The sequence below is a fragment of the Varanus komodoensis genome, unplaced genomic scaffold, assembly GCF_004798865.1.
Source record: "Varanus komodoensis strain SLA01 unplaced genomic scaffold, ASM479886v1 scaffold6_1, whole genome shotgun sequence".
Lineage (NCBI taxonomy): Eukaryota > Metazoa > Chordata > Lepidosauria > Squamata > Varanidae > Varanus > Varanus komodoensis.
Window position 1 is genome coordinate 1,823,494 of NW_025336345.1, and position 27,640 is coordinate 1,851,133.

Here is a 27,640-nt window from a genome sequence, read left to right on the forward strand (position 1 = left end):
TCACGTGGGTACGGGGGCCGCTTTTGGACAGACTTAGGGAGGGTTACGAAGATGGCGACGCCGGGGATTCTTTGGGGTAAGGCTAGCGGAGGAAGCGCCTGGCGGTTGTAAAAGCGGTTAGTTTCTGTTGGGTTTCCTCGCTTAATTTTTGCTTTCTCCCTTCCAGAGGCTGTCCGAGCATGGAACGTCAGGAGCTGGCTCCAGACCGGCCGGTGAGTCCGCCCAAGAGGGCCTTGTGGCCCGAGGATGCAGGGCTGAGGAATTGGAGCCTTTGGAGGTTGCAGGTCCCAGCATCCTGCACCACTGGCCATAACGACAAAGGCTGATAGGACTTGCATTTCAAGAGCATCTGGAGGCCCTGCACCTTCCCCACTCCTGCTTTAGCAGCTAACTAATTGTGTGGTAACAGCACACAATGCGAGATCTGTAGTAAACAGATTGGGCGGGTGCAGTAGAACTGTTGGTCTTTAAGGTGCAGGGGAATGCCTTTTCGTTTTTGCTGGGACAGACCAGCACCACCAGCTTTCTTAAAGTTGTTGCAGAATCAGGGACAGAAGTGGTAATATTTGTTCAAAATAGGTGAAGGATTTCCTTGGATTCTCTGCTCTTCCTTTCTTGCCCTTTTGGTATTTTTTGTCACCCTTGTTCCACTGTTTGAAGTTCCTTTTAAAAATTAAGGTTAGTTTGTGCTTGCTAACTGGGTAATTTTACATATTTTCAAATGTCAATGAAATTGACAAACTTGTGTTTCATTTTTCTTCTGATCTCATTGCTAACATTATTTCTGCCCACATAAACACACCTGTGTCAACCTGCCAACAAAAAGTAATATGTACTTGATGAAGTGGACGCTGGTCTATGCAAGTTTATGTTGTAATATATTTCCTTGATTTTAAGGTGCCAAAAGGCTCTTTGTTTCATCCTTTCTTTTTTCTTTTTGTTTGTTTTTGTTGCCTCCTTCTAACAGACTGACATAAGTATCCCCTTGGAAATTGTTTCATTATTTAGTTGTGGCTATTGTAGCTGTCCATTCATCTTGAATTAGAGTTTTTTTGGTGTCAGTAGAAGGAATAACTGAACAAGGTTCAATGCTTCTTTCTCCCCCACCACAACATGCTTTTGTCTTTGAAAGGAAGGGGCTTAGCCATATGTTCACACCAGTCCCAGCTGCTCTTTATGTCTGTCTTCTTGAATGAGGCAGAAAGAGCTACCTTCTTCTGTCATTGGGTTGATAACAGCAGCAACTTCTGCCTGCAAGCTCTATCAAGTTGATCGATAAGCAAACATATTGTATGTACTGCTGCCATGAAATTATTGGTCCAATGTGTGTCGCAGGACTGAGCTTGTTATTGCTGGATTGATTGACTGAATTTATGCCCAACTTTCTGCACAAAGAGTAATCAAGGCAGTTGTCTATTAACTCTGAGGTTCTGTCTTAGGTTCACACAACACAAAAAGCAACCCTGCATGGTAACTGTGGTTTGCAGTTTTTTACTGGGATCTACTTGACAGGTATCAAGTGGTTTCCACTTTGTCATGGTTTCTGCCCACTGCACTCACTCCTCCTATTGTTGGCATGAGTACCTTCATGTGCCATTGTGTACCATTGTGCCTGACATTCAGTTCCAAGGAGCACTGCTTCCTGCCTCTTCCTCCTTGGTCCACATGTAAAGGATGACTTTCTACAAGAGATCTATCGCATATGATCAGGGTTTATATTTATTTCCATACTCTGCAACAGCTGAAGTTCAGTGAGTGATTCACAGAAATTCACAAAATGAATAATACAATAAAATGAAACTTAACAACAGAGCATAAAATACTACATAGTATTTTCTATGCACAAACGGTAAAGCATTTGAAACAGTTAAAACAATATCAATTAAGAACAAACTAGATCTATTAAACAAATCAGTATACATGATATATAATTCTAGAATGTTAATTAACATCATTCATAGTTCTTAACTACACAGTACTTGAACCAACATCAAAGATAAAAACTGTGATGTTATCGAGTAAGCCTCAATTCAGAAAACTCAGAAACTTCACTTAGTTCATTTAGCAAACTGGTACCAAGAGCTGTGAGCATGTTACACCAGTGCTTTATCAATTTTGCCAGCTCCCAGTCTATTTCCAGGATCAATACAAAGTGCTAGTTTTGGCTGTTAAAGCCTTGTGTGACTTGCTATTAAGGGACCTAGAGGCACAGAAGATCACCTTTGGCTAGCTTTGCCAGATATTCATCACTGGCCCTTTGCTAAATGCTCCCACCACTGAGAAAAGGACACTTTTTGCCTTTTCAAAATGAAAATAAAAGCTCAGAAGTAGCCACAACAATCTGATTCTCTAGGTCAGGGGTCCTCAAACTTTTTAAACAGTTGAAAGGTGCCAGCGATGGGTGCAGGTGGAGGGGTGCAGCCTGGCTGGGGGGGCGCGCGCATGTGTGCGGCGAGGCAGGGGCGTGCATGCGCAGAGATCGTTTTCTTTGAGTGAGTCCAAAACAATCTCTTTGCGAGCAAGTCGGCGCCTCACCATGCACACACGCATGTGTGGCAAGTCCAAAACCTCTATGGCGGGCTGGATAAATGGGCATGGCAGGCCAGATCCGGCCCACAGGCCGTAGTCTGAGGACCCATGCTCTAGGTTGACTCAACTCTAGTTATTAAAGTGTCTCTCATCAGCTGACCAGGAGGGGGCATGGTTCTATTAGAAGAGGCAATACCTGTAGCTTATTTTCTCAGTAGGATATTTTGAAGGACCCCTGATCTCCATTAATGTAAAATGCCAAAGGGAACATTGGGGATAATACATACATATGAAGTCTTTGATTTCAATATGTGTGTTTAAAGTGGTATGTGAATCACAAAGTTAGTTGCATTCTTTTGATCTGAAACAAGTTTTTATGTGTGTAAGCAAAAGCTAACATTTCACAAATTAATGACAAATATAAGCACTGCATTTAATTTGTTTCCTCTGGAGAAGTTAATTCTAGATTTGAAATTCTTTCATTTGCTGCTGCTACTACTATCAGTCCATCCAAAGGAAGAGTTGAACAATCTGGGTTAAGCTCAGAGGCAGGTAGTCACATCTTTTTCCTGTAGTTAGTTCAAAGAGCAGACTATTTCTTGCTGCTTGAATAATGTTATGAAGATCCAGAATCTAAGCACACACTTCTGTCTTTTGTATCTAAGCTGACTCTTGAGATACCCCTCAAAGGACCAAAAAACAAAACAAATCCAAAAGCAAAAGCAAAAGCAAAAAACCCCCGAAACACCACTTTAGGACAATTATATATATATGTGTGTGTATATATATATATATATGTGTGTATATATAGTCCTAAAATTGTCTCATAAATTGGTAACATTATTTGATGATACTCCTTTTCTTAAAGAAAGCCCTGATGTTTGCCCAAGGATCTATCAAATAATTTTCATAATTATGAAACTATTCAAAAATCTATCTGTACATATTGTCAATAGGCCAATATATTTCCTATATTTTGAAGGAAATGTGAGAGTGCAAAAAAGTATTATGAGTAAATAGCTTTGAGCACTAGAGGGCACTATTACTCAACAAAGGCTTTGTGATTTGCAGACCTACTTGCTAATGGTAATTTTTTTCTTGAAAATGGGTTTGGCATGGAGGAAGTGGACAGTATCTGACAAATTCATAAATATTCCAGTGTCTAGCAGGGTTTGTGTTGTTCAAATAGCAGTTCCTTCATGCCACATTGAAAGCTTTTCTTACAACTGAGAGAACTTGCAAAAACATTTCATAATCTTCCATGGGACTCTGTTTTTCAAAGGGAAAACATCACAGTACACCTACAAAAGTCCTTTGCTGCCCCTAAAACACAGCACTTCAGATCATCACTCTCTCTGATCCCTTAATACAAGATATCTGGAGGACTACATGTACCTGATGGGTCCCTTGTGAGCATTCTACTTGTACAGTTAAACTTTGTGCTACCATGTTGAGTCCCTTTTGCTCAGCTGGAAAAGCACAGGTCTGTAGGTGGCTGGGTGATTACATTAGAAGCAGAGCAGGGGGTAGGACTTGATCGTCTTATAGGCCTTTTCCAACTCTACTACTATTATGGTAATGATATCTCTACACATTTATTTAGCAGTTAGTATTGAAATGATTGGGAAGCAGTGTGGCATATATGTGACCCTTAATGTTAAATAGAGTAGTACCATAGATGCTCTAGCAACTTGGATAAGCTGCCATGGGTTAATCAATCTGCAGGGCTCCAGATAGACACCAGCTGCCATTTTGAATATGCAGGCTGCATTGTTGTGTCATCTGAATCCAGGTTTTCTGGCTTTTTGAAGGTTAAACTATGCTTTGATACCAGGATTCACATGACAAGCCACAGCATGCCCCCTGCATACATACTCAAAATGGTGGCTGGCATGTGTCTTGGCTCCCCATGGGTTAATGAACCCATGATGGATTATTGTGACTTCTGGCTTTGCCCACTTTCCATCTTTTGGCCTACTGCTTTCTAAACTAGCAGAAAGAATGAACCAGCTGTGAATACAAGTGGCCAGTGTCATGACACATGGTTCATGTTCCCTTCTGTTTAGCAAACTCTAAGCATAATTCTATGTGTATTTCCACCGAAAAAATTCCAGCCACTCCCAGAGTGAGTCATGGTGTTATACTTCAGAAGAAGAGAGTGAAAGAGCTGCACATGCAGTTGTTGTATCTCTACCATTCATAAGCACAGAACAGCACTATGGTAGCTGCATGAATTGTTTATATCACTGTTGAAGCAAGAATGTAGCTATTGGCCTGGAGGTGGATTACACACTTCAGATAAGCATTAAGTGACAAGACTATCATAAACATGCATGCTACATTGAGAGGAAAGCATATAGGAATCTACATCTTAGGTTAGCTAATCTGCAAAAACATCCAGCTGCAGTGGAATAACAAAACCTTGTCTCATCTTGCAGTGCTTTTTTTTCGTCAACCATCCTTACAAGAGCTTCTGTGGGGGAAATTGGAAAATGGGAAAAGAAGAACAGAAGAGTTTATCCTCCTCAGCTGCCAGAAGAACCTCGAAGACCTGCGGTATGAACTCACCTTGTCTATAGGTTACAAAAGTGTAGTTGTAATTATCCATTGTTTTTGTTCAGTTTTGCAAGTAGCAGTTTCTGAGAATAAAATTGTATGGTTGGTAGCACCACACTAGCATTTCAAATTGGGAGACATTTATTGACCCTCGGAAGCACTGCTTCTCAACTGTCAGCTCTTCAACACAGTGAATAAATAAAGCGTAGCCAACGAATACCTGCAACAAAAAGTTACCATGTGAAGAGCTCCTTTTCAGGAGCCTGGGAGCCAGCCAACCACTCATGTCCTATTTCAGATCAATGCTTTCCATTCCACCTTCATTCTCCCCATCACAACAGTCAGTCAGCATTCTATGGCCATACTCGGTACTCATGGGACTGATTGTGGTGGTTTTCCTCATTTTTGTTTTTTCACCCTAAATGATTATAATTGCGCAACTTATGGGGCCTCCCCCAAGTCTGCTAATTCCCCCAAGAGCACACATTGGCTACAGAAAGATTTGCATTCTAAGAATTCTATTAGTATATAGGAAGTGTGCTCTTGTCTAATGCAGATGTGAGATGGCCAAGGACATTATATGGAGTTTTGAGTAATCCCCCCTCCATCTCTCTCTCTTCTCCCCTAAGCAAAATAAATGCTGAATCTTGAATAAACCTAAAAGGATAAAGCTTCGATGGCTTTAGGTCTGTAGGAAGTGAGTCTTTCTCTGTCCTCTGTGTTCAGCTAATAGGTTTATTTTTTTCCCCTGGCCTGAATTTCACTGCAGTTGCTTCTTATTTCTCCACCCCTGGGCTGCTCTGTGGCTGAAAATGCATTTAGACAATGGAAGCAGTAGCATCCTTTGTCAGCTTGTATTGTATGTGTAGCTAGATAAACTAAATATTTAAAGGCTAGTCACTGCAGAAAAGGGAGGATAGTTTTGAAACTGCTTGAAATCAGTGGGTGGTACATGATGTATGAGAAAACTTAGAAGACTTGTATGAAAACTCCCATAAGGTAGAGTATTCTTAGTCTTGATTTTTTTCCCCCACAACTCTTTTTTACTCTAAAATAATGATTTTACTGTCAGGTTATTTGGCTTGCTGCTAAGCAAGCTAAAATGAAAAATGGTTAAACTTCAAACAAATACAATGTAATTTTAAAAAACTGTTCCTCATCTTGTCTTTTGTGCACACTCATCAGCTCAGCTGGCAATATGATTTGAAGTAGATGTACTGTACTGTTGAGCAACTAAGGGTATGCGAAGCTTCAATTATCAAATGATTCATGCTTCTGTGTGAATGTTGCTTCTTTTCTTTTTTTTTTCTTCAAAGCATTTTTTAAAAATGCACTGACATTCACTATCTGGCCCTGGCCTTTGTGTTGGCTCATGAAAGAGTGGTGATGAAGAGTGTATTTGAGGCAGCTTTTAAATCAGCCATATACTGAGGATTTCACCTGCATTGGCACATTATAAAGCATTAATTTCATGATATGCATCTCACCTGTGTAGTCTTAGGCATGAATGTGAATGGATATACTTTTGGCCAATGCTAGAATAATCTAGGCGTCACTAGCTTCTCCCTTCTCCTGTTCTCAAGAGGCTACTGATTTATTTATTCATTTATTTTGGAAAATGGAAATCTAAGAACGCCAGGTATAAATGACATTGCTGAGCTAAGTGTGTGTGGGACTTGGATCTCTTCTTTCCTTGACCAACTGGAGGGAAGGAAAAGCAGGCCTATTCACCAGTGTAGTGGGGAGGAACAATGGAAGGTTGTGATAGTACAAACAGCACTAGCACGCAGGTGTGCAGCACAAGGTGCTGGACAACCCAACCTGATGAGATGTTGCTAAATTTCACAGCTTCAGTGCACAATAAAACCCTGTGCCTACATGAAGGGCCATAGCTTATTGGGAATGTGCTTGTTTTCTGGTTTTAATCCCTGGCATCTCTAGTTAAAAGCAGACCTTCCTTCCAGCCAGGATAGACAGTATTAGACTAGATGAGCCGACTCTGTTTAAGGCATGTTCACATGTTCACTTTGCATATGCTACAAATTAAACTCACTATTAAGTCAGTCAGGCTATAGTTGATGACCATAAGGCTGTCAACTTGAAACACCAAGAGTTATGTGATACGACACATGGAATATGACACATATTTGGGCTTCCAGTTTCTAGCCTCGTCTGGTCTCTTGTGCCACACTATTTTTGCAGTGTGGGGAAAAGGTGATTGCCCACATTTTCAGGAATAGACATTGTGAACATAAGAAGAACCATGTTGACTTAGACCAACAGTCCTTCTGGACCAGCATTCTGTTCACACATTGGCCAATCAGATGCCTGTGGGAAGGCCCTACTGCTCATATCCCCCAGAAACTGGTACACAGAAACATGCTACTTCTGATCCTGGAGGAAGCATGTAGCCACCATGACTAGTAGCCATTGGTAGCTTTATCTCAAACCCATTGATGAATGTGCCCATTCCACTTAAAGTAATTCTAGAGCATTAACATCTCTTTTTCTTAGGTAGTTTACCACTGTCGAAGAAATATTAAATACAGCAAGGACAAAATGTGGTACCTAGCAAAACTGGTAAGATAACTACCATTGGAATATTTTATTTTCTTAGGAACATAGGAAGCTATACTTTTAGTGTCCTCATAATGCATGGAAATGTGGTTGAGCTTGAAATTGGGGTTTTATATCTTGTTTTGCAAAACCCTGGATGTGGTGTTCCCTAACTCTAATTAAAGCGTCTGGAGGATATTTTGCAGTTTAGTGCAAGGAAGTCTTGTTTATTTTCTCCCCCACCATCCGCAACTGAAAGAAAAAATAAAACAAGAGAAAAAAATAAATAAAACAAATGTCTGGTTGCAGTGCATTGAACAGCATTAAAGGAAAAATGATTGGTTTAGATTTCTCCGTGGGAGTAATTTCAGGGTCACTTGCAGATATTAAGCCATGCCCTCTGTAGTTTTCAAGTATACACCACTTCCCAGGACTCAGCTGCCCTGTAGAAGCCATTTGAAACTGATTGCATACAACGGGCTGCTGCTTACATATACCAAACAGCTGGGGCACCTTATGCCAAAGGAAGGCAAATTGTATTGTGCAGGCTCATCAGAAATGGTTTGTATCTCATCCCTGCACCGTCTCCCACTGCCTGAAGCAGAAGAACATGTGATCACTACTTTCTCCTTGATATTACATTGTGCCTCATTTCTTACTGCCCCTGCATCTCACCAGAGGGTAGGTAGAGCGGGTCAGTTGAAGAAGTAACGGGATTAGCTCTTCAGAGTCAGTGGCTCTGAGGAGGTTTTCCCTCAGAGCTAGGCATGGGAGGCATGTCCTAGGAGATTACCTGTACAGTTGCATATTTTGAAAAGACCATCTTGAGAAGTTGATGTGAGTGTGCAATAGGTTTGAGAATTATAGCAATAGGAAGCGTTTGTTTTTTCTTGCAGGATAGAAAGAATTCCTGTTGCTTGAAATTAGGAATTCTCTCCTGTATTGTTATTATAGCATAATGCCCCTTGTCAAAATTCTTTACTCTTGCAGTTACATAGAATTTTACAGAAACGCAATGATTCTTTCATGATGAAAGGTATTTATTTACCTGATGATAAATGAGGATCATTGTAAGATCTGTTTCATGTTACTGATCATATTAAAAGCTTCTTCTACCTTTCCTTGTTGTTTTTCATTTCAGGTAAAGGGAATGCCCATTGATCAGGCATTAGCTCAGTTAGAATTCAATGATAAAAAGGGAGCAAAGGTGATCAAAGAGGTACGTTGCAATTTTCTTTAGAATTTAATTTCCATCTCTGCTAAATTCACTCATCTGATAATTTTTCAGAAATTTATCACTTCTTTTATTGAGTGTAGACCTTGTATCTTCTCTTGATGTTGTCCTTGTTTTGTGAGCATATCAGAATTTTCCAGCAAGTTCTGGTGCCTAAGAAAATGCAGTGTTTTCCCAAAGACAGCAATTAATGCATTATCAAGGTTTCTGTGTAGAATATGGTTGCAGGGGAAAAAAAGGAAAGGAAGAAGGGGGTACTAGGAAAACTAATCAAGAATAGGATAACCAAAGAGAGCGAAATAAACTAGTAGCAGGAAAACGGAAGGGAAAAGTGCAGATGGCATGAAGTTGAACACCAAGGACTGAAGCATACATGGTCAGCCATGAGGGAAATGTCAGGTTAGGTCGTTGGGCAATTAGACCATGTCCCCAAGGAAGTACACTTTGTAGAGAGGAAACCTAGGCCTTGTTAGAGGTTCAGGAGGCTGAATCTTCTGCTACAGTGGCAGCATTATGACCTGACAACTCCCAAGGAAGTTGTAGAGAAGGTAGAGGCTAAATTTCTCATACTGATTTGAATTACCCAGACAATTATTAGCTTTAGGTTTATAATAAACTAAATACTATAGCATCATAGAATAGTAGAGTTGGAAGGGGCCATGAAGGCCATCGAGTCCAACCCCCTGGTGTTGCAGGACACCAAGTTACACCATCCCACTCAGGTGGCTGTCATTTCTTTTTGAATGTCTCTAGTGTGGGAGAGCCCACCACCTCTCTAGTACATTATTTGCTGCTTTTTAATGGTACTCCCAAATCCGCCATGGATGGCTCACCTCCTCTGCCTAATGAGGCTTTATAGCAGAATTGTTCAAGCACCCTCATTGAACGACCATGTGGAAGGATTCTGAAATCCATGCATTTGGGAAGGCTTTAAATTCATGAAAAAGCATCACCCTTTTCCCAGATACATAGTTCAAAACAGAATAATCATGTGCAGAGGCTTTAGTTACTGTTCAAGTCCAGAAGGAAGAACAATTTACACTGGAAGAGGATTTACAGGGAGTCTATTTTTGCTTGCTTGCTTTTGCCTTGTCAGGACTGAAATGACACCCCCTGCTTCAGCCTGGAAATGCAATTGTTTCATTGTTCAATGCTCATCATCACCACTGTAAGTGTTTCTGTTAATAGTGCAGCTCGTTCTTTCTTGCCACTAGTGCTTTTGATTGACTGACATTCTCCTAGTGTGTAAAACTTCTGTGGAAGTGCAGAAAAAACAGGGGCAACAATATTGTGCACATCTTTTGGGGAATAAGCTTCACTGAAAAAAAGGAAGTTACTTCTGAGTAACCATGTTTAAAATTGTACCGTGGCAGAGAAAAAATAGGCTTTAACCATGCAGGTTTTCTCACTAAGGTGAATGCATTGATTTGTTTCTTCAGTGTTAAGGTGATATTAAGGTGTTTATAAAATGCTGGAATTAAAAACTTAATTTTTAATAGTTTTTAAATAATTGTAATACTTTTTAGTTCTTAATTTGCAATTGATTTTATTTTTCCTTTTCCATTATAGGTCCTTCTAGAAGCTCAAGAAATGGCAGTGAAAACGTATAATGTAGAATTTAAATCCAACATGCACATTGGTAAATAGTTTATTATTCTAGAAAAAAATTCTCTGAAATTTGCAATCTGAGGGAGTGATAATATGATTAAAAGAATAGAATAGAGCAGAGTAGAATAATACCATGTATACTTCTTAGCTTTAACACAACTGTTATAAGGCAGTTCCATAAATATGCATTCTAACATGTAATGAGCAGCAGAATATTTTGCATAATGGAAATTTTGCACAGTTGTATTTTTCCAGATAAAATGCTTCATTTCTAAAAATGGATTATTTTGTGAAATTAATTATTAACATATAATGCCAATCAAATTGGGCAGTTTCAAAGATGTAATTAATGCTTTTTTCTCAGGTGACTATCTCTAGAATGCATGCATATATAATTTCATTAGAAATAAGAAAGTAGTCTGTTAACCATTTTCAGTGACTTAATTTTTTCCTTACATTTAAACAATGGACTGTTTATGAATAATATCAAATTATAGTCTTGTGTTATACTTACGATTCATTTGTTTCCTATTCATCTCACTTGACAAGATTGGAAACTTTCAAGATAGGAAAGTTCAAGTGTGCCTTAAAGTGCTAATTTGTGTAAATTCTAAAACAAGTTAAGAGCATTTCTGAAGGGAATATTTTCCTTCTCCCCCCACTCCCCCGGCCCATGAACTTTTACATACCCCAAAAGCCTTTCTGAAGGGTCCAGGAGCTTTCTGAACAATGAATGAATGTAGGGGTAGGGAGGAATTACCCCAAACTGAACTTGTGTACTAAGAAGTGTTAGCTTAAAGAAGTGTACAGAAAGATTTCCTATCCTCTCTGCACTTTTTCCCACACTGTCCAGAAGAGCCATCCAATCATACAGAGGATTGCAAATGGCTGCAGAAGGAAAGAGCTTTCCTTCAATAAACTTTCTTAAGTTAGTTTATCCTAGTTAATTTACTCAGCCAAGCCACTGTTTTCCAGGTTTGGATGACATGGCAAAGCATAGTGAGATCATATGTTTCTAGTGCTGGAAGGACTGTGTCAGTTCCATTACTCATCATGGGCTGGCATCATGTCTCAATAGCCTCTCTCAGTGAAAATCATGCTTAGTTGTCATGCGTTTAAATATTTAGAAGCATACCAATAAAAATATTCTTTCAAGCTAAGCTTCGATTAAAAAAAATAATAAAACATTTAACTGTGTCAAGCCTGCAAGTAAGCCAGGGACTAACGTCTGTTGAGCTGGGTGGGCCTTACTTCTGAGTAGATGTGTAGGATTGTGCTATTGGTATGTTTGACGAATTTTCCACCAACCAGATGGCATGCTTCTTTAGTTTTATTTAATACACATAAACATTAACTATAACTAGACTGTTTTAGATTCCAGTGGTTTATGTAAGCCTTCCCTAGCCTGCTATCCTGCAGAAATTTTGGACTACCACCCCCGGAATGTCTGACTATTGGTTTGGGCTGATAGGAGTTGAACTCTCAACACATCTGGAGTTCTTTAGATCAGGAAAGGTTGATTTAGGGCATCAGAAAATGTCTGATGGCGTTTTCTTCCAGAAAACCCACATAATAATACATGAAGGCTTCAGTCTGCATATCTGCCCTACAGTCAGTCCTGCATGCTGTCTCTCAGAATATTTAACACCAGACTTCTATGAAATCTACTATTTCTTCGAAATCAGTCAGTCTTTCCCTTCAAGGAACGAATGTTTCTTCGTCGTGGCCTCTGTGCATCACACATATGGGTTCTGCGCCTGCGCAGTGCCTTTGGCCGGAAGATTAACAGCTAAGGTTTTTGGCAGGAACTCCGCTCCCCCTCCCCCCTAGCATTATATAAGGAGCGGAGTGTCTGCCATTTTTCAGTCTTTGCAACCGCCGTTCGTTGTGCCTAGTGCCGCTTTGCTCTCACTCAGATTGTTATTTACCTTCTTGCTCATCCGAAAATCTCCTTTTTTCTCTTACCAAGTTTTATATCCCTTGTTCTTGTTGTTAGTATTTCACTTATATTTCTTTAACTTTGCACCATTTTTTCTTCTTTATCGTTCCTATAACCCCCCCCCCCCCAAATGTTACTTTCCCGCTTTACTATGTCCTTTTTTTCTTCTTTCTACGATGGCGCAACAGGCAGCGTTCCGCAAGTGCGGAAAATGCGGTTCCAAAATGCCCGCTGCGGACCTGCATGATCTGTGCCTCCTTTGTTTGGGGGAAGGGCACAGAACCGATAAGTGCAGCCATTGTTTGGCCTTCTTTAAACAGGCGAGGAAGAACAGGGAGAACCGCCTCCGCAAACTCCTTTGGGATCAGGCTCTCCTCCAATCTGATCGGCTGGTGGCTAAGCCTTTCACTGTTGTGGCCCCACCCGAAGGCCGTCCAACTTCGGCTGACCTGCCGCAACGTTCGGCCTCTTCCTCCATTGCTCCACCCTCACGCCCTTCTGAAGAAGGCGCTCATGCTATGGCCGATCAGTCTGTTTCCTTGCCGAAGAAGCAAAAGGAAAAGAGAAAGCACAGCGACTCAGATAAATATCCTGTGCAGAAGAAGGCCAAGAAAGATAAGACAGGCAAACCGGTTAAGAAGCCGAAGAACCCCGAGCAGGCAAAAGACCGTCACTCGGGCTCGGCCTCTTCCTCGATTCTGATACCTACTTCGGAACTGACCCCCTTGGTCCCGACCATCCAGGCGGCTATGAGGGTTACCCCACTGGGCTCACCGCGCCGGCCGGCAGCTGAACCCATTATGGATTCGAGGAGGGGTTCTATCTCTGATGGGGAAATACGAGACTCCGCACCTAGGGCTCGATCACCAACCCCGATGCCTCCGATCCCGATGGATACTGAGATCGCCATCTCCCCTCCGAGAAGCCGTAGAAGCCGTTCCTCGGATGCGAGGTCTGATGATTGGTACCACTCCAGGTACTCCTCTGCTCCGAGACGGGAAGAGTACCACTCTACAGCCTACTATCCAACCTCTAGGGGACAATCTTCACCATCAGCGCCTCGGCAGCGTTTCCATTCAACGCCCAGAGACGCCCCAAGGGCACCATCTAGAGAGAGTGGCAGATTGGAGTTTCCAGGAGATTCTTCCTCCAGTATACTGCCCCCCTACTGGATGGAATCTGAAGAGGCTGACTCAACCTCGCCGGATGCTGTAGTTGCTTCCCAGGGTCCGGGGTCGCCGGAGGAACTGTACATATCGTTTAACGATCTGATGGCCAGACTAGTGAGCTCGCTCGATATAGAAGCCCACCAACAGCCGGGACCGAGCACCGATTGTTTTTATGATGTGGTTAGAGGTGAACGATCCACATCTATTGCCTTGCCGTTTATTACGACCTTACGGCAGGCAATGACCCAGCCATGGGACCTCCCAGCTAATCCACAACCGACCTCTCGTAAATACGAGTCCATGTATCGGGTGCGGGAAGAGGACATCCCATTTCTTCTCCGCCACCCCAAGCCTAATTCGGTTGTTGTAGAATCCTTGCAGGGTCGGGAAGCCCGTGGACACACCTCACCTCGTGACAAAGAGGGTAGAAAGGTTGATTCTCTCGCCCGCTGGGTATATGCAGCTTCGGGCCTTGGTTTAAGAATCTCCAATTATGAGGCAACCCTGGCACGTTACCAATATTTCCTGATGCAACGCCTGGATGCCATCATCGATACTCTTCCGGGAAACCAGGGTGAACTTGCTAAGACTTTTGTTAAGGAAGCTATGCAAGTGGCGGTGCAACAGCTTTCTACCGCGAGGCACCACGTGGACTCTGATTCGAGGTCGCAGGTCGGTGCAGTTTCCCTCCGCAGGTACACCTGGTTGCGTAATTGCAATATTCCGGATGAGATGAAGCAGAGAATTGAAGAGATGCCATTCAACGGTTCCGGCCTCTTCCATGCAAGGACGGACAGCAAATTGAAGAAAATCCATGAATCAAGGATGACCGCCCGTCGTATGGAATTGCAATCTCTACCCCGACGTAAGTGGTCATGGTCACGTCCACAGTACCGTCAACAGTTTCCGCCTCGGCAGCAGCAACCGCATCGTCAGCAGCATTGCAGGCAACAACCACCACAGCACTTCCAACAGGGCCGCCGCCGTTTCGATACGGACAGGCGACAGCGCTGATGTGACGAGCGAACCTCTCCTCTCATTCCAACTCCCCCCTCCCCCCTCTCATTTGGGGATCTACTGAGTCCTTCACATCTGATGGATGGGTGTTATCTGTCATCCAGCATGGATATGGAATCGAATTCGACGTTGTACCATCACCGAATCCTATTCAATATACTCTGACTTCTTTGGTACTGTTAGACGAGATTCACCAACTCCTCGCTAAAAGAGCTATTCGTCGCCTGTCGTTATCGGAAGGATTCCATGGATTCTATTCCAGATACTTTACAGTTCCGAAACGAGATGGGGGTCTAAGACCAATATTGGACTTCAGAGCTCTCAATAGATTTATAACACCAAAGAAGTTTCGGATGACTACACTTCGAAGTATTCTTCCATTGGTGGGAAGAGGGGATTGGTTCGCCTCATTGGATCTGAAGGATGCCTATTTTCATATTTCAATACATCCAAGTTATAGGCGTTTCCTTCGTTTTGCGGTGGACTCTGAAATCTACGAATTCAGTGTGCTACCATTTGGATTGGCCACTGCACCGAGAGTTTTTATGAAGTGTATGGCCCCTGTCTGTGCACACCTTCGATTACATGGAATTCGGATATACCCGTACCTTGATGATTGGTTGCTGGTCGCCGACACAGAAGCAGGACTTTCATCTGCTGTTGAGTTTACATGTGCTCTATTGCACGATCTTGGACTCTGTATTAATCGATGGAAATCTTCCCTTCTCCCTACGCAGGTGATCAACTTTATCGGAGCCTGACTGGATTCGACGTTGGCAAAAGCCTTCCTTCCTCGGGACAGACGACATGCGATTGCTCATTGCATCGCTCGGATTCGACAAACAGGAACTGCTCCCGCCCGGTCTATTCAGAGTCTGTTGGGTTACATGTCTGCTTCCATTGCTGTGGTTCCACACGCCAAAATCAGGCTACGTCCCCTTCAACTGTTCTTCAACGGGGTGTTTCGACCACAGATAGACCCCCCCCACCAAACAGATTCAACTCCTGGCTTCCGTTCTTCAGTCCCTGTTATGGTGGATAGACCCAGCCAATCTAACCGTAGGCGTTCCATTCCGACCCCGGTACCCTACAATAACCCTCGGTACCGATGCGTCTCTACTGGGATGGAGAGCAATCTGTTCCGATCTATGTACCCAAGGAATATGGAGTCAGTGGGATTGCAGGAACCATATCAATTTCCTGGAACTTCTTGCCGTTTTCAAAGCCCTTCAATCATTCGAGGATGTGCTTCTGCACCAGGTCGTCCAGGTGACCTTGGACAACATGGCGACAGTCTTTTATTTAAACAAACAAGGGGGAACCCAATCCCGGAAGCTAGCCCGCCTGGCCATGCATATTTGGGACTGGTGCATACCGAGAGGTATCACTCTTGTAGCAGTTCACCTAGCAGGCACGGAAAATACAGACGCCGATCTCTTGAGCAGACATATGTCGCAGTCCCACGAATGGGAGCTAGACCATCGGGTTCACGACATGCTATTTCACCGATGGGGCCAGCCAGACATCGATCTGTTTGCCACACAACGGAACAGGGCATGCACGGCATATTGTTCCAGAGCGGGAGTGGGTCAGGACTCCCTCGGGGACGCATTCATGATTCCCTGGACAAACATGACTTTTTATGCTTTCCCTCTGATCCCACTCATCATGAGAGTGTTGGCAAAGATCATTCACAAAGGGGCCACAGGGATACTGATCACCCCCTGGTGGCCACGCCAACCATGGCCACGCCAACCATGGTTCTCAACTCTCCTTCACGTCTCCAGAGAAGAGTTTCTCCAACTCCCTCTTCTTCCTTATCTCATTACCCAGAGGGAGGGCGCAATCCGTCACCTAGATATGCTATCGCTGAAACTGACTGCATGGAGGATACAATGATCGCCTCTGATACAACGGTATCGACACCACAAACTGTTCCAACTATTCCTGCTCAGCAGAGTCTACACCCAGACCTACAGTATATCCTTGAATCTGCGCTACGACCATCTACTAGGAAGTCGTACACGGCAAAATGGCAGGGATTCTCTAACTTTGCCAATTTACACTTTTTTCTGGCCCCTTCAGCTTCTGTTTCACAGATACTTCAGTTTCTCTTTGAATTGCATCAGTCTGGACTCAAACCCTCGTCCATAAAGGTTTATACAGCAGCGATTTCGCATTATCGAGGAACTATACATGGTCTCTCCATCTTTGCTCAACCTCTGATTAAAAGATTTTTAAGAGGATTGAGTAATCTACATCCAACTATAAGACCTCTAATGCCCACCTGGAGTCTTTCGGTGGTTTTACAAGCACTGACTTGACCACCTTTCGAACCCATGGCGACGATTGATCTACGCCTTGCTTCATGGAAGACGGCCTTCCTTGTTGCAGTAACTTCAGCCCGTAGATCATCTGAACTCTGCGCCATTCGGGTAGACCCCCCTTTCCTAAATTTTCATAAGGAAAAGGTGGTTCTTCGAATGGATCTGTCTTTCCTTCTGAAGGTCGCTACTTCGTTTCACATGCAACAGGAGATTGTTTTACCGGCATTCTTTCCGACCCCTTCGAATCCGATAGAACGATCTCTACATATGCTGGACGTTCGTCATTGCTTAGCTTTTTATAGGTCCAGGACTGAGTCTGTTCGGCGTTCCAATAGACTTTTCGTGAAATATTCGGAACATGATCGGGGTTGCCCAGTCACCTCACAACGTCTTTCAAAATGGATAGTAAATACAATTGTCCTATCTTATCAGTTGGCTAAGTTGGACTTACCATCTACTCCAAGAGGCCATTCTACAAGAGCTGTCTCTGCTTCTTCGGCCTTTGCATCAGGAGTCCCGATAGAAGACGTGTACAGAGAGGCTATTTGGGCTACTCTGTGTACCTTCGCTAGACATTATAGACTCGATGTCCGTGCCAGACAGGATTGCTCTTTTGGCAGAGCTGTTCTTTCTTCTATCCTTCGTTGATGACACCTCCCTCCTCCATTTCGGGTAAGCTTGCTATTCTACCAATATGTGTGATGCACAGAGGCCACGACGAAGAAGAACAGGTTGCTTACCTGTAACTGATGTTCTTCGAGTGGCCATCTGTGCAGTCACACAACCCACCCTCCAACCCCGCTTGGTGTCATGGGTGGTCCGACTATTTTCTGCGATACTATGATATCTTTTTCCTATGTGTCGTACCACTACTGAATTTGGATTTCTTGTCATTCTGACAAACCTTTTTTATTATACAACAAACGTTGGTCTTTCAAAGACTGAAAAATGGCGGACACTCCGCTCCTTATATAATGCTAGGGGGGAGGGGGAGGGGGAGGGGAGTTCCCGCCAAAAACCATTAGCTGTTAATCTTCTGGCCAAAGGCACTGCGCAGGCGCAGAGCCCATATGTGTGACTGCACGGATGGCCACTGGAAGAACATCAGTTACAGGTAAGCAACCTGTTCTTACTGGGTTCTCTTTCTTTAATTCTTCCATTTTAAATTAATTTTTGTGTTTAAGATTTGTTTTTAATTTGTATTTTAATATGGGGGAAAGGTGGCATATAAATTTAATAAATAATTGAGATTTCTAATATCAAGTTGTTAGTTTCATTGTGTGGATTTACTTTGTGTTTAGACTGGCAAAGTATTCCATGCAAATCTCACACATCAACTGTAATACATTCTGGTGCTGCATAAAGAAGACCTCACAAGTACTATTGAACACATCCTACTTCAAAGGGAGATAAGCATATTAACCATATGCTGTGTATACTCCAGATTTATTGGAGCAAACATTTTATTCTTGCAACTTTTGGATTACATCATGACATCTCTTATAAATTAGTCACCTGATTTTTACTTTCCTTGTACTCTTAGAGATGGCTGCAACTTCTATAGCACCTGTCCAATGTAGACCTTAATTTAATGATAGATGAATAAGGAATAGGATATATTATAAAATGTAATTGAAGCTGCATGGTGAAGAACTGTAACTTTATCCCTTCCAGTTAAGTTTCTTTGGCATTACTTACTCCAGCACTTGTATATGTGAAAAATTATTTGGTATAAATCTTAAAAATAATAATCTCATTTTTATGGAAGGTTAGCCAGCAGCTTATACTTTACTACTAGCAACTTGTCACCTGTCAACCATTTAATTGAGGTAAAAAATGTTCTAAATTAAGTGCATTTAGATCTGGCATTTAGATACAGCCTTCTGACTTCCCCTTATCAAATTGATCCTTTTAACTTGCCACTATATTGCTGCCACCATAGGAAGCTCATTTCTCTTGTAAACCTATGACAAAAAGCATTATAGAAATAGCTTCTACCAAAGGAGGAAATAAAATGTCATTTCATAATGATTCATAGCACCTCAAGTGGACATTCTAGGGGAAAGTGATTGACCAGTTTGGTGAATTACGTTTTCCATGAAAAGGCTTTAAAGAGGGCAGGGTGAGATGGGATGGGGTCTTACATCATTATTGTATTAGAAGGACATGTAGCTGGAGTACATTCCAGTGGACAAGGGTAGTAATTTTCAGTCTTTTGCTGCCAGTTGACCTCGGTCTTGTTTTCAACCATTTTAGGAAGGTTCTGGGGTTTGTTCTGTTGCTGTGCAAGAAATATTGCTATTCCGCCTTCCTTCTGCAGAACTCAAGGCAGCTACCAAGAAAGTTAATGTAGCAATTTAAACCCCTCCCCCTTAACATTCTAACACTAGAACAGGAGCAGAAAGAATGTGGCAGCAGTCAAAATTATTCATAAATAATAGCTAAAACAATTTCTGTAAACTTGATCCTTAGATTCCGGTAGTTACATATTGCTTCACTGTATTTCTTTCATGTATTTATTTAATTTCTATACCTCCCAACAGCCAAAGTTCTCTGGACTGTTCATAACAGCACATTAAAAATAACGATCAAAGATACATCAAATTAAAACATCATAGCAAGTTTACAATATGAAGAAAAATCTTAAGACCTTTGTAACAGCTAGCAAGCCCAGTAGTCTACTTGAATGCCTTACAGTAGAGGACAGTCTTTACCTGTTGCTGAAAAGATAGTAAAGTTGGTGTCTCAATGGGGAGCTCATTCCATAACTGGGGGGCCATGACTTAAAAGGCCCTTCTTATTGCCACCATCCGAGCCTTCCTTGGAGGTGTCAGAGAGAGGTGTGCCCCAGAACCTGATCCTGCTGTCCTTGTAAGCCTTAATAAGCACAGGCACAGTTAGTAGCATACAAAAGTCTATGACTTTGGCCCAGTGACACTAAAATTGGTCAGCATTTTTTTATCATTAAGGCTGGAAAAAGATGTTAAGATGTTGATTTGAGTTTTCATTTGGCTGCTACATCCCTAGCTATTTAACTTGTTTGAAATTGCTTTCAAGGGTATATGCACAGTTTCTTCTTAACAATTAAAGCCTAATTAATTTGTGCTAAGTGGTCCTGAGTAAGCTGACTTATAAGATTATAAGGCCAGCCTTGCTGGATCAGATGAAGGGCTACCTAGTCCAGCATTCATTGTAAGAATTTCTGCAACTAGATGGCCTCCTGGAATCTATTAGGGCATGTCTGTGGCTGCCAGTGAAGCAGCAGCTTTCCCTGTTGCTGTTTGTCCTGCCCTCTCACACAACACTTGGTAAAACAGAACTGGTGGTATCCCCATCTTGTGGGTGTTTCTGTAGCCCACGAGGTACAGTGGCCAGTGAAACAGGATGGAGCATGAGAACGCACAACACAATGGCATCATGTCACACATTATGTATTCCTAGATGTTACTGTGGAAATGGAGAAAAGGAAATACAGAACCACTGCCTTTAGTGGCAGCCAAACTAGGGTCATAACAGTATGTTCCAGTCTCAGTTCAGGGATTTTAGAAACAGAGACATTTGGTTAATGAGCATGATTTCATTGTACAGTGGTGGTCACATTGCTACACATTTATTTTTGTACACACACATGCTATTATTAAATTTGACTTTTTATTGTGTGCAATAGGATTTAAGATTATATATGCATGTTTCTAAGGGACAGTAACAATCCTTGGGTAATTGTTATGTAGAGGTTTCCACGCATCTTGGTCATGACAGTGTGACTTGTGTAAGCAAAGCCATGCATAAAGCAGGGTCTGTTGAATTTGTGCCACTTCCTTTCCTCCACCCAGTTTCCTCTGTGCTGCACCTGCATTGTCTTGACAAGTGCATCCTTCTGAATGGAAATTCCTTTCCATTAGGGCAGCGTTCTCTAACCTGGTCCCTTCAAATTTGTGGCCTTCAACTTCTCTCAGCGCCAAGCATAGCCAGTGGTCAGGAGTGTTAGGAGTTCTAAAACATCTGGAGGGCACCACATTGGGGAAGGCTGCTGTAGGGGATCCAAGCAGCATGCTCCTTAAAGGCCCTGATTTAGAACTATATGGGAGGACTGGACAGGAACAGAGTACTGGATGTTACCCTAAAGTGAGGCACAGATGGGATGGATTGCAGTTCAATTATAAAACATGTAGAAGGTTCCAGTTTCTTTTGCTGACATCTCAATGTAGGTCTGGGAAAGTCTGTTGCCTGAACCCCTGAGGAACCACTGCCAGTCTGTATGGATAATACTGAACTAGATGAACCAATGATCCTACTTGGCATAAGTTAGCTTCCTGCGCTCCAACATGCAACACAAAGCTACGCTGGTTTCATAAGCAGGACTACAGCCTGATCCGTTTGTTCAAGTTGGAGGATTTCAGCCACTGCGTGATTTAGATGCATTCATTAAAACCTCTACTGCTGTCATATCATAACTTTGCCACTTTTTGAAAGCCACACCCCACAGGTTGTTTGGCTAACTATCTCCAGTCTTGTGCCATTTTGTAATTTTTGGTGAGAAGCATTAAAATAATGCAATTCTGTTAGTGCATTTCATAAGCTGCCAGCTCTGCTAAAGGTGTCTTTAGATTGATGTTCCAGCCAGTTGTCTCATTTTAATTTCATTTTCTATCTTCCAGCTGAATCCTTCTCTGGAAAAGGTCCATATCTGAAAAGGATCCGCTACCATGGCAAAGGCTTTTTTGGCATTATGGACAAAGTCAAGTGTCATTACTTTGTGAAATTAGTAGAAGGCCCACCTCCACCTCCAGAGCCACCCAAGACTGGGTTTGATCAAGCAAAGGAGTATGTTCAGCAGCTTCGTAACCGAACCATTACTAATACACTGTAATGATTTCTGCACTGTAAATTTCTTCCTGATTTATAAACATGTAAATAAAAAGTACTTTTAAAGAAGACCTTTTGAGCTACATTGAGTATAAAGGCTTATTCTTTCTCTGGTGACTAACAGAAAATGGTCAGCAGTGCCCAAGTATATTACTTCAGAGGATACTTGAGAAAAAGGTAGGAAGTGCTCTTGTTTGAGGAAATTACAGTCTGATGTATCCTGTGAGTCTTAATGTTTTAATTAAGTTTTTTCCTGGTATTATTTTCACTGATAATACTGCCTTTTTTAATCTTTAAACTGCTGATAAAGTCTAGCAAAGCTGCCCATTCCCGTGCATGCATGTTCATAGTGGGCTATTTAGATGCACAAGAAGACCCTATGTAACTGAATGAAGAGACTGCAGCATGTCGGTTAAAGTCCTCTTCATTTGTCAGACCTCGTCTAGAATACTGTGTTCTGTTCTGGACACTACGATTGAAGAAAGATGCAGAAAATCCGGAAAGGATCCAAAGGAGGGCAACAAAAATGATCTAAGGTTTGAAAACATTGCCCTGTGAGGAGAGACTGAGAGAACTGTGCATCTTCACCCCTGAGAACAGAAGACTGGGGGGAGGGGGGCATAATATTAGTCTATAAGTACCTGAAAGGCTGTCACAAAGAGGAAGAACAAGTCTTCTCGTTCATAATCGGCTCACATCTTCTGAATGGACTGGTGTAAATTGGAGCAGTGAATTGGACCCAATGGCCTTCTTGACCCCTTCCAACTGTACTGTTCTATGAGTCTGTGACAGAAACGTATGCTCAGAGGAAAGAAAAATCCCCATGAGTCATCAGAAAATTATCCTGATTGATCAGTATGTGGTGTGTATGAGATCTTAATTGGCTTTCTGCCCCACCAGAGTCATTCTCAACAAGGAGACTGCAGCATGTCTGTTGAATCCTCAGCACAAGCAGCCATAGAAACTCCCAACACCAAGCATGACACCACCTCAGCTAGATCAGAAAGAAAGAGATGAGTACCAGGGCTGGCAGTACACCAAGAGAATATGTATCCAGTCCTGAATGTTCTTCTTTAGCTATACACACTCAGAACTGGAAGATCATGGGATGGGGCACCTAGACAAGGGGAAAGGATCATGATAGACCACGGTGAATTGCTGACCTGGCCCTCAGCTCTTGCCTGCTGCGAAATGGAGAGCCCAGGTGGGGAAAGTTCAGTTTCACCCAACCAGGTCTGCATGGTCAGGGCAGATTGGCATGCTAATCCACAATCAAATCCTGGGCGGCTGCTGTATTCCAATTTACTGACCTGGCATTTATTATAAATCATTAAAGATGAGGAAAGAACTAGTTGCTTGGGTTCACTGCTAATACCTGGCATTTCATTTGATGATTAGTCTTGATATCATCTCATGCATTCCAGAAGGCAGAATAATGTTTCTAAGCAACTGCACAGTAAACAAGCAATGAAATGAATTTTCAGTTCAGTAAAATGTAACTGCAGATGGCACCACTGTTCATTTTCTGGCAGTACATGAAGAAATATGGACAACTTACAGCCTCCTAAAATTACCTCTTGGTACTCATAATTGCACTAACATTCCCTGGTAAGAGCACAAGCCAGCTAACCTCTGAGGAAGCAGAATGCTTTGCAGTAATTGCAGAGCATGTGTGCTTGGATTCCAAATGGGTTGACTTAAAAGTCTGTTGGTGTTAATGGGAAACAACTTTTTGTACATGCATTTTAATCTTATTTTTAGCCGTGCAATATAGAGCAAACTTCTCTTCCTACAATGAAGCAGTAGGGATAAAGCTATTAGTCTACTTAATATCTAGCAAAAACAGCATTCAAGGCAGCTTTTAGGGGTATCCTTGGAGCCTTATTCCTCCTGCCCCCTCCACAAAAGCAGATTCTCCTTCACCCCAAAGGCTAATGGTACTGAAATATACTGAATTTTCACAGTTCCCCTCCTGTATTTTAATATTCACCCATGAACTAGACTAGGTCTTATTTGCAGGAATTTTGCATAAACAAAACAATCTACACATAGTTCCACTATTAAAAAATACAAGCTAGCTCATTTCAAACACAGACATTTTGTTCTTATTTTCTGTGGCAAAATGAGTACAATTTGACAAAAATGCTTGTCAGTATTCATATTTTCTTTAACCATCTGGTATTTCAAAACAATCAGAATAGTCACCTTTTCTTGCCAGTATTGACATATATGGAACATAATCTCAACAGTGATCTATATTGTTTCTGTTCTATCTGGATAAAGTCTGTCTGTCTGTCTGTCTGATCATCAGTTGCTGGTTTCAGGCTTAAACTGCAGTAAGGACCACTGAGTCTAAGAGGATGCTCTTCAGTTAAGTGTGTCTAAGTTGTGATCTTAAGCATGCAGTTCTAGTCCTCTCTGAGTGATTAATATATATTTGCCAAGTATACTTGCATGTTATATACTATACTATACTATACTGCCAGGTATACTTCAGCCCAAAATGGTAACTTACATATTTTAAAAATGTAGGATGGAAACTGCAGCCTTTTTCATATCAGTTTGCACTGCCACATCTTTAAGCCCCTGAGAAATTTCAGCATGTGGTTTGAGGCATAGAATCACATTCTATCAAATTATCCAACCACTAGTTTCTACTTGATGGCATATTAATTTTTTTAGCCAAAGTAGGGGAAGTTTTCTTAAAAGCTTCTTGTGTTTTTAAACAGAACAATTTTGGTAATCTGTTGGACAAACTGGCTTTGAGTTAACCAGAAGGTTATTACTCCTATGGTGTAAACTTCTGCCTTTTGAGGCAGAAAATAGACTCTACTCTTCTGTATGAATATGCATGGAGCTGAATCTTCTTTATTTCCTCTTTTACTGCTTCCAGTGTTGAGGGAGATGCTCTTGCACTTCTGGCGGCATCAACCACTGTCATGTGATGCCGTTGTAGTGTGTCTTTGATCTTGCCTCTCCATCTTCTGGGTCTGCCTCAAGATCTTTGGCCTTCTTCTCTTTCTGTGTATGCCTTGAACGGTATGGACTCCCAAGACATTCTCCCCAGGTAAGCAAAGCACTTTATTTGCTGTCCTTGTACGTTGTTAAGGATTGGGTCTATTCCAATTCTTTCCCTCATAATCTCATTCCTGATTTTATCCCTTATGGTCACTCTGGCAGCTCTCCTCAAACATCTCATTTCTGTGGTGACTAGCTTTTCATTTTTAAGTGTCCATGTTTGTCACTGAAACATCAGGTGAGCTAAAAGAGAACGGTTCAGCGTGACAAGGATGTTCATACGGTTTTGCAAATTGGGCCTCCCTGAAATATGTGGCTGCACGAGTAGGTTATTTCCTGCAAAGCACGGAAATGCTGGTCAGTGTTGAAGAGGTAATACAAAAGGCAGCCCTGAGAATGAGGCCAGGGACTGGTTGAGCAGAATGCAGTTTGGACGGTTTTCCAAATCCTTGCACGTTGTAGGATGGGAATCTTGTAGCATGTTACAATATCTCTTTCTAGATTTTTAAAAAATATTATTTCAACATGTTCTGTGCTACCCTTAAATATAAAGAAATGTGGGACACCTTAAACAGTATTTTAAAAATCAAAACAATGAATGGGTAACAAAATGAAAAATATGAAACATTGAATGCACACTAGCGGTAGTAAAGTAATCAAAGTTAAATATTTGTTCTTGTTATGTGCCATCAAGTCATCTCTAATTTATGGCAACCCTATGAATGGCTTTCTTTATGGAGTCAATCCATCTCATCTTTGAACAATTAAAAATCTGTAAAAAGCACAACAAAGGTGGCGGCAGGGAAATTTCTATGGGAAAGAACTTCATAATTGGTAAGGGTGGGTGGGTGTTTATTTTTTGCATGTATCTATTTGTTTTATCATATTTAAGAAGCAGAGTTTCTTAAGATAAATTTGCAGGTGAAGACACTGCAATGTACTATATTATCAACAGATATGAGAAGTTTGTATTGAAATATTTGTATGTACATCTTTTTTATATCTTTTCATATGCCTTTTTATATACCAAAAAACTGAAGAAGACTGAAGACCAAAATGCATTTAGATATTTCCGCTACTGAATGATAATTTACAACTGATTTTATTTTATAGCTTAATAACTGTCCGTTTGTCATGTGTATAGATAAAGCAACGTTATCACACTTTGGGATATTATTTCTCTCCACTAATTTATCAGTCCCAGTTGGTATATTGCTATGCCATAAACAGGGCATCTCTCTTCTGTTGCCATCAATGGACCTCTGATGGCAAAAGCATTCAGAAGACAATTCTCTGATGTGGAGGCAAGTGTTCTTTCAAGAATTGGGTCCTGGGCCATGGAGTACTTTCAAGGTAAGCACCAACTAAGCTCAGGAAAGTCTAGTAATTCATGAAGATATTTAAGTATCTGTGAGACCCACCTAATGGCTGAAGTCAAAAGTCTTGCAACTATATTTAGTAAAAATGTAATTTTTCTTTTTAATATACACAACTGTCTTACCTTCCCATTGAACACCCTCCTTTGCATCCTGTATGCAGTGAAGAGCAGCCTCATATGTGGCTCTGATCGAGCGGTGGCAAGGCACATAGCCAAACTGGCAACGGAACAAATATGTCAGTAGGGTCGATTTTAAATGAAGAAGCAATCCTGAATCTTGTTCTAGATACATCACTCCCTTCTGAAAAATGTTAGGCTGCAGAGTCGAGCACACAAGTAGGATTCTAGTGTCCTGATTCCCCAGTCATTAGCATACCTGTATTTGAGTGGAGTATCTGCATCCTAATTAGGGAAGAAACTCCTTTGTTAAGAATGGTAACAGACCTTTAGCAGAGGGTGATCATTAATGGTGTGACCTCCAATTATGGAGTTATTTTGAGAGGGATCCCACTGGGGTCAGTGTTTGGGTCTCTACCACCTACTAATTGTATTAATTAGATGCAAAGAACAACTTAGATTCAGCATTATCTATATCTGCTGATGGTACAAAAGCTGAAGAGCAAGCATGTGTAAAAGCAGGCTTTAGGCAGGGACAGATTAAAAGCTGCAGGGCTGTGCTTCATATAATGAAGTTTAATAAAAGTTAAAATGAACGACTGTGAAATCTCCATTCAAGTCTGCTTCTAAATTTGAAATCCTTTTAGTAAATAAATAAATATGTTTAGTCCTAAGTACTACTAGGACTGGAAGTAAGTCCTTTGAACTGCTATGTTTTTATTCGTTATGACTGGTTTTATCTTTTTTTTCATGATGTGCAGTTTTCCTTGATTGCTTCATTATTAGCAATTTATCTTCCAGCAGGCATCCAGTCCTTAATCTGTTGCTCCGATTTTATTTATTTAATGCGTACCCCGCCTTTCCACCAAAGAGTGATACTTAAGGCAGGCTACAGAACCATTTAAAACTGATTAGGGCAATGCACTAACATTCCATAACACACAACAATTACAAGACAAAGTTGCTGCAAACGCCACCACCCAAGCCTTCAGACCCGCAGCAGTGCAACCCGGTGTGGATTGCAGGCATCCCCTGGATGGAGCAAGGGGAATGCGAAGGTCCCATGGCCAAACTGCCACAGCAGCATGCCAGCCTCCTTTTCAGGTCCCATTGCTTTTCATGGCTGCAACTGAAATAAACTAGATATGAGCAGTATGCTGGGACTGACTCATGTTCACATTTAATGAGCCTGCCTAATTAAGGGCCAATATGCACATGGAAAGAACCCAAAGTACATGACTGATCAACGCATGGCCAGATTACTTCCTCCCACCCCCACCGATTGTGTTCTCCACACACTTCATCATGGACTGAAAATCAATTTGG

The 27,640-nt window shown here is 41.8% G+C and overlaps 1 protein-coding gene across 1 annotated transcript; it reads left to right on the forward strand.

The window, feature by feature from the left end:
- The first annotated feature begins 25 nt into the window (after positions 1-25).
- MRPL22 (mitochondrial ribosomal protein L22) lies at positions 26-21,872 on the forward strand. Its single transcript, XM_044451004.1, has 7 exons — positions 26-76; positions 167-212; positions 4,968-5,085; positions 7,600-7,665; positions 8,783-8,860; positions 10,445-10,514; positions 21,594-21,872. Exons 1-7 carry the CDS (start codon positions 52-54, stop codon positions 21,803-21,805), a joined length of 615 nt encoding a protein of 204 aa, XP_044306939.1. The 5' UTR covers positions 26-51; the 3' UTR covers positions 21,806-21,872.
- Positions 21,873-27,640: the final 5,768 nt, after the last annotated feature.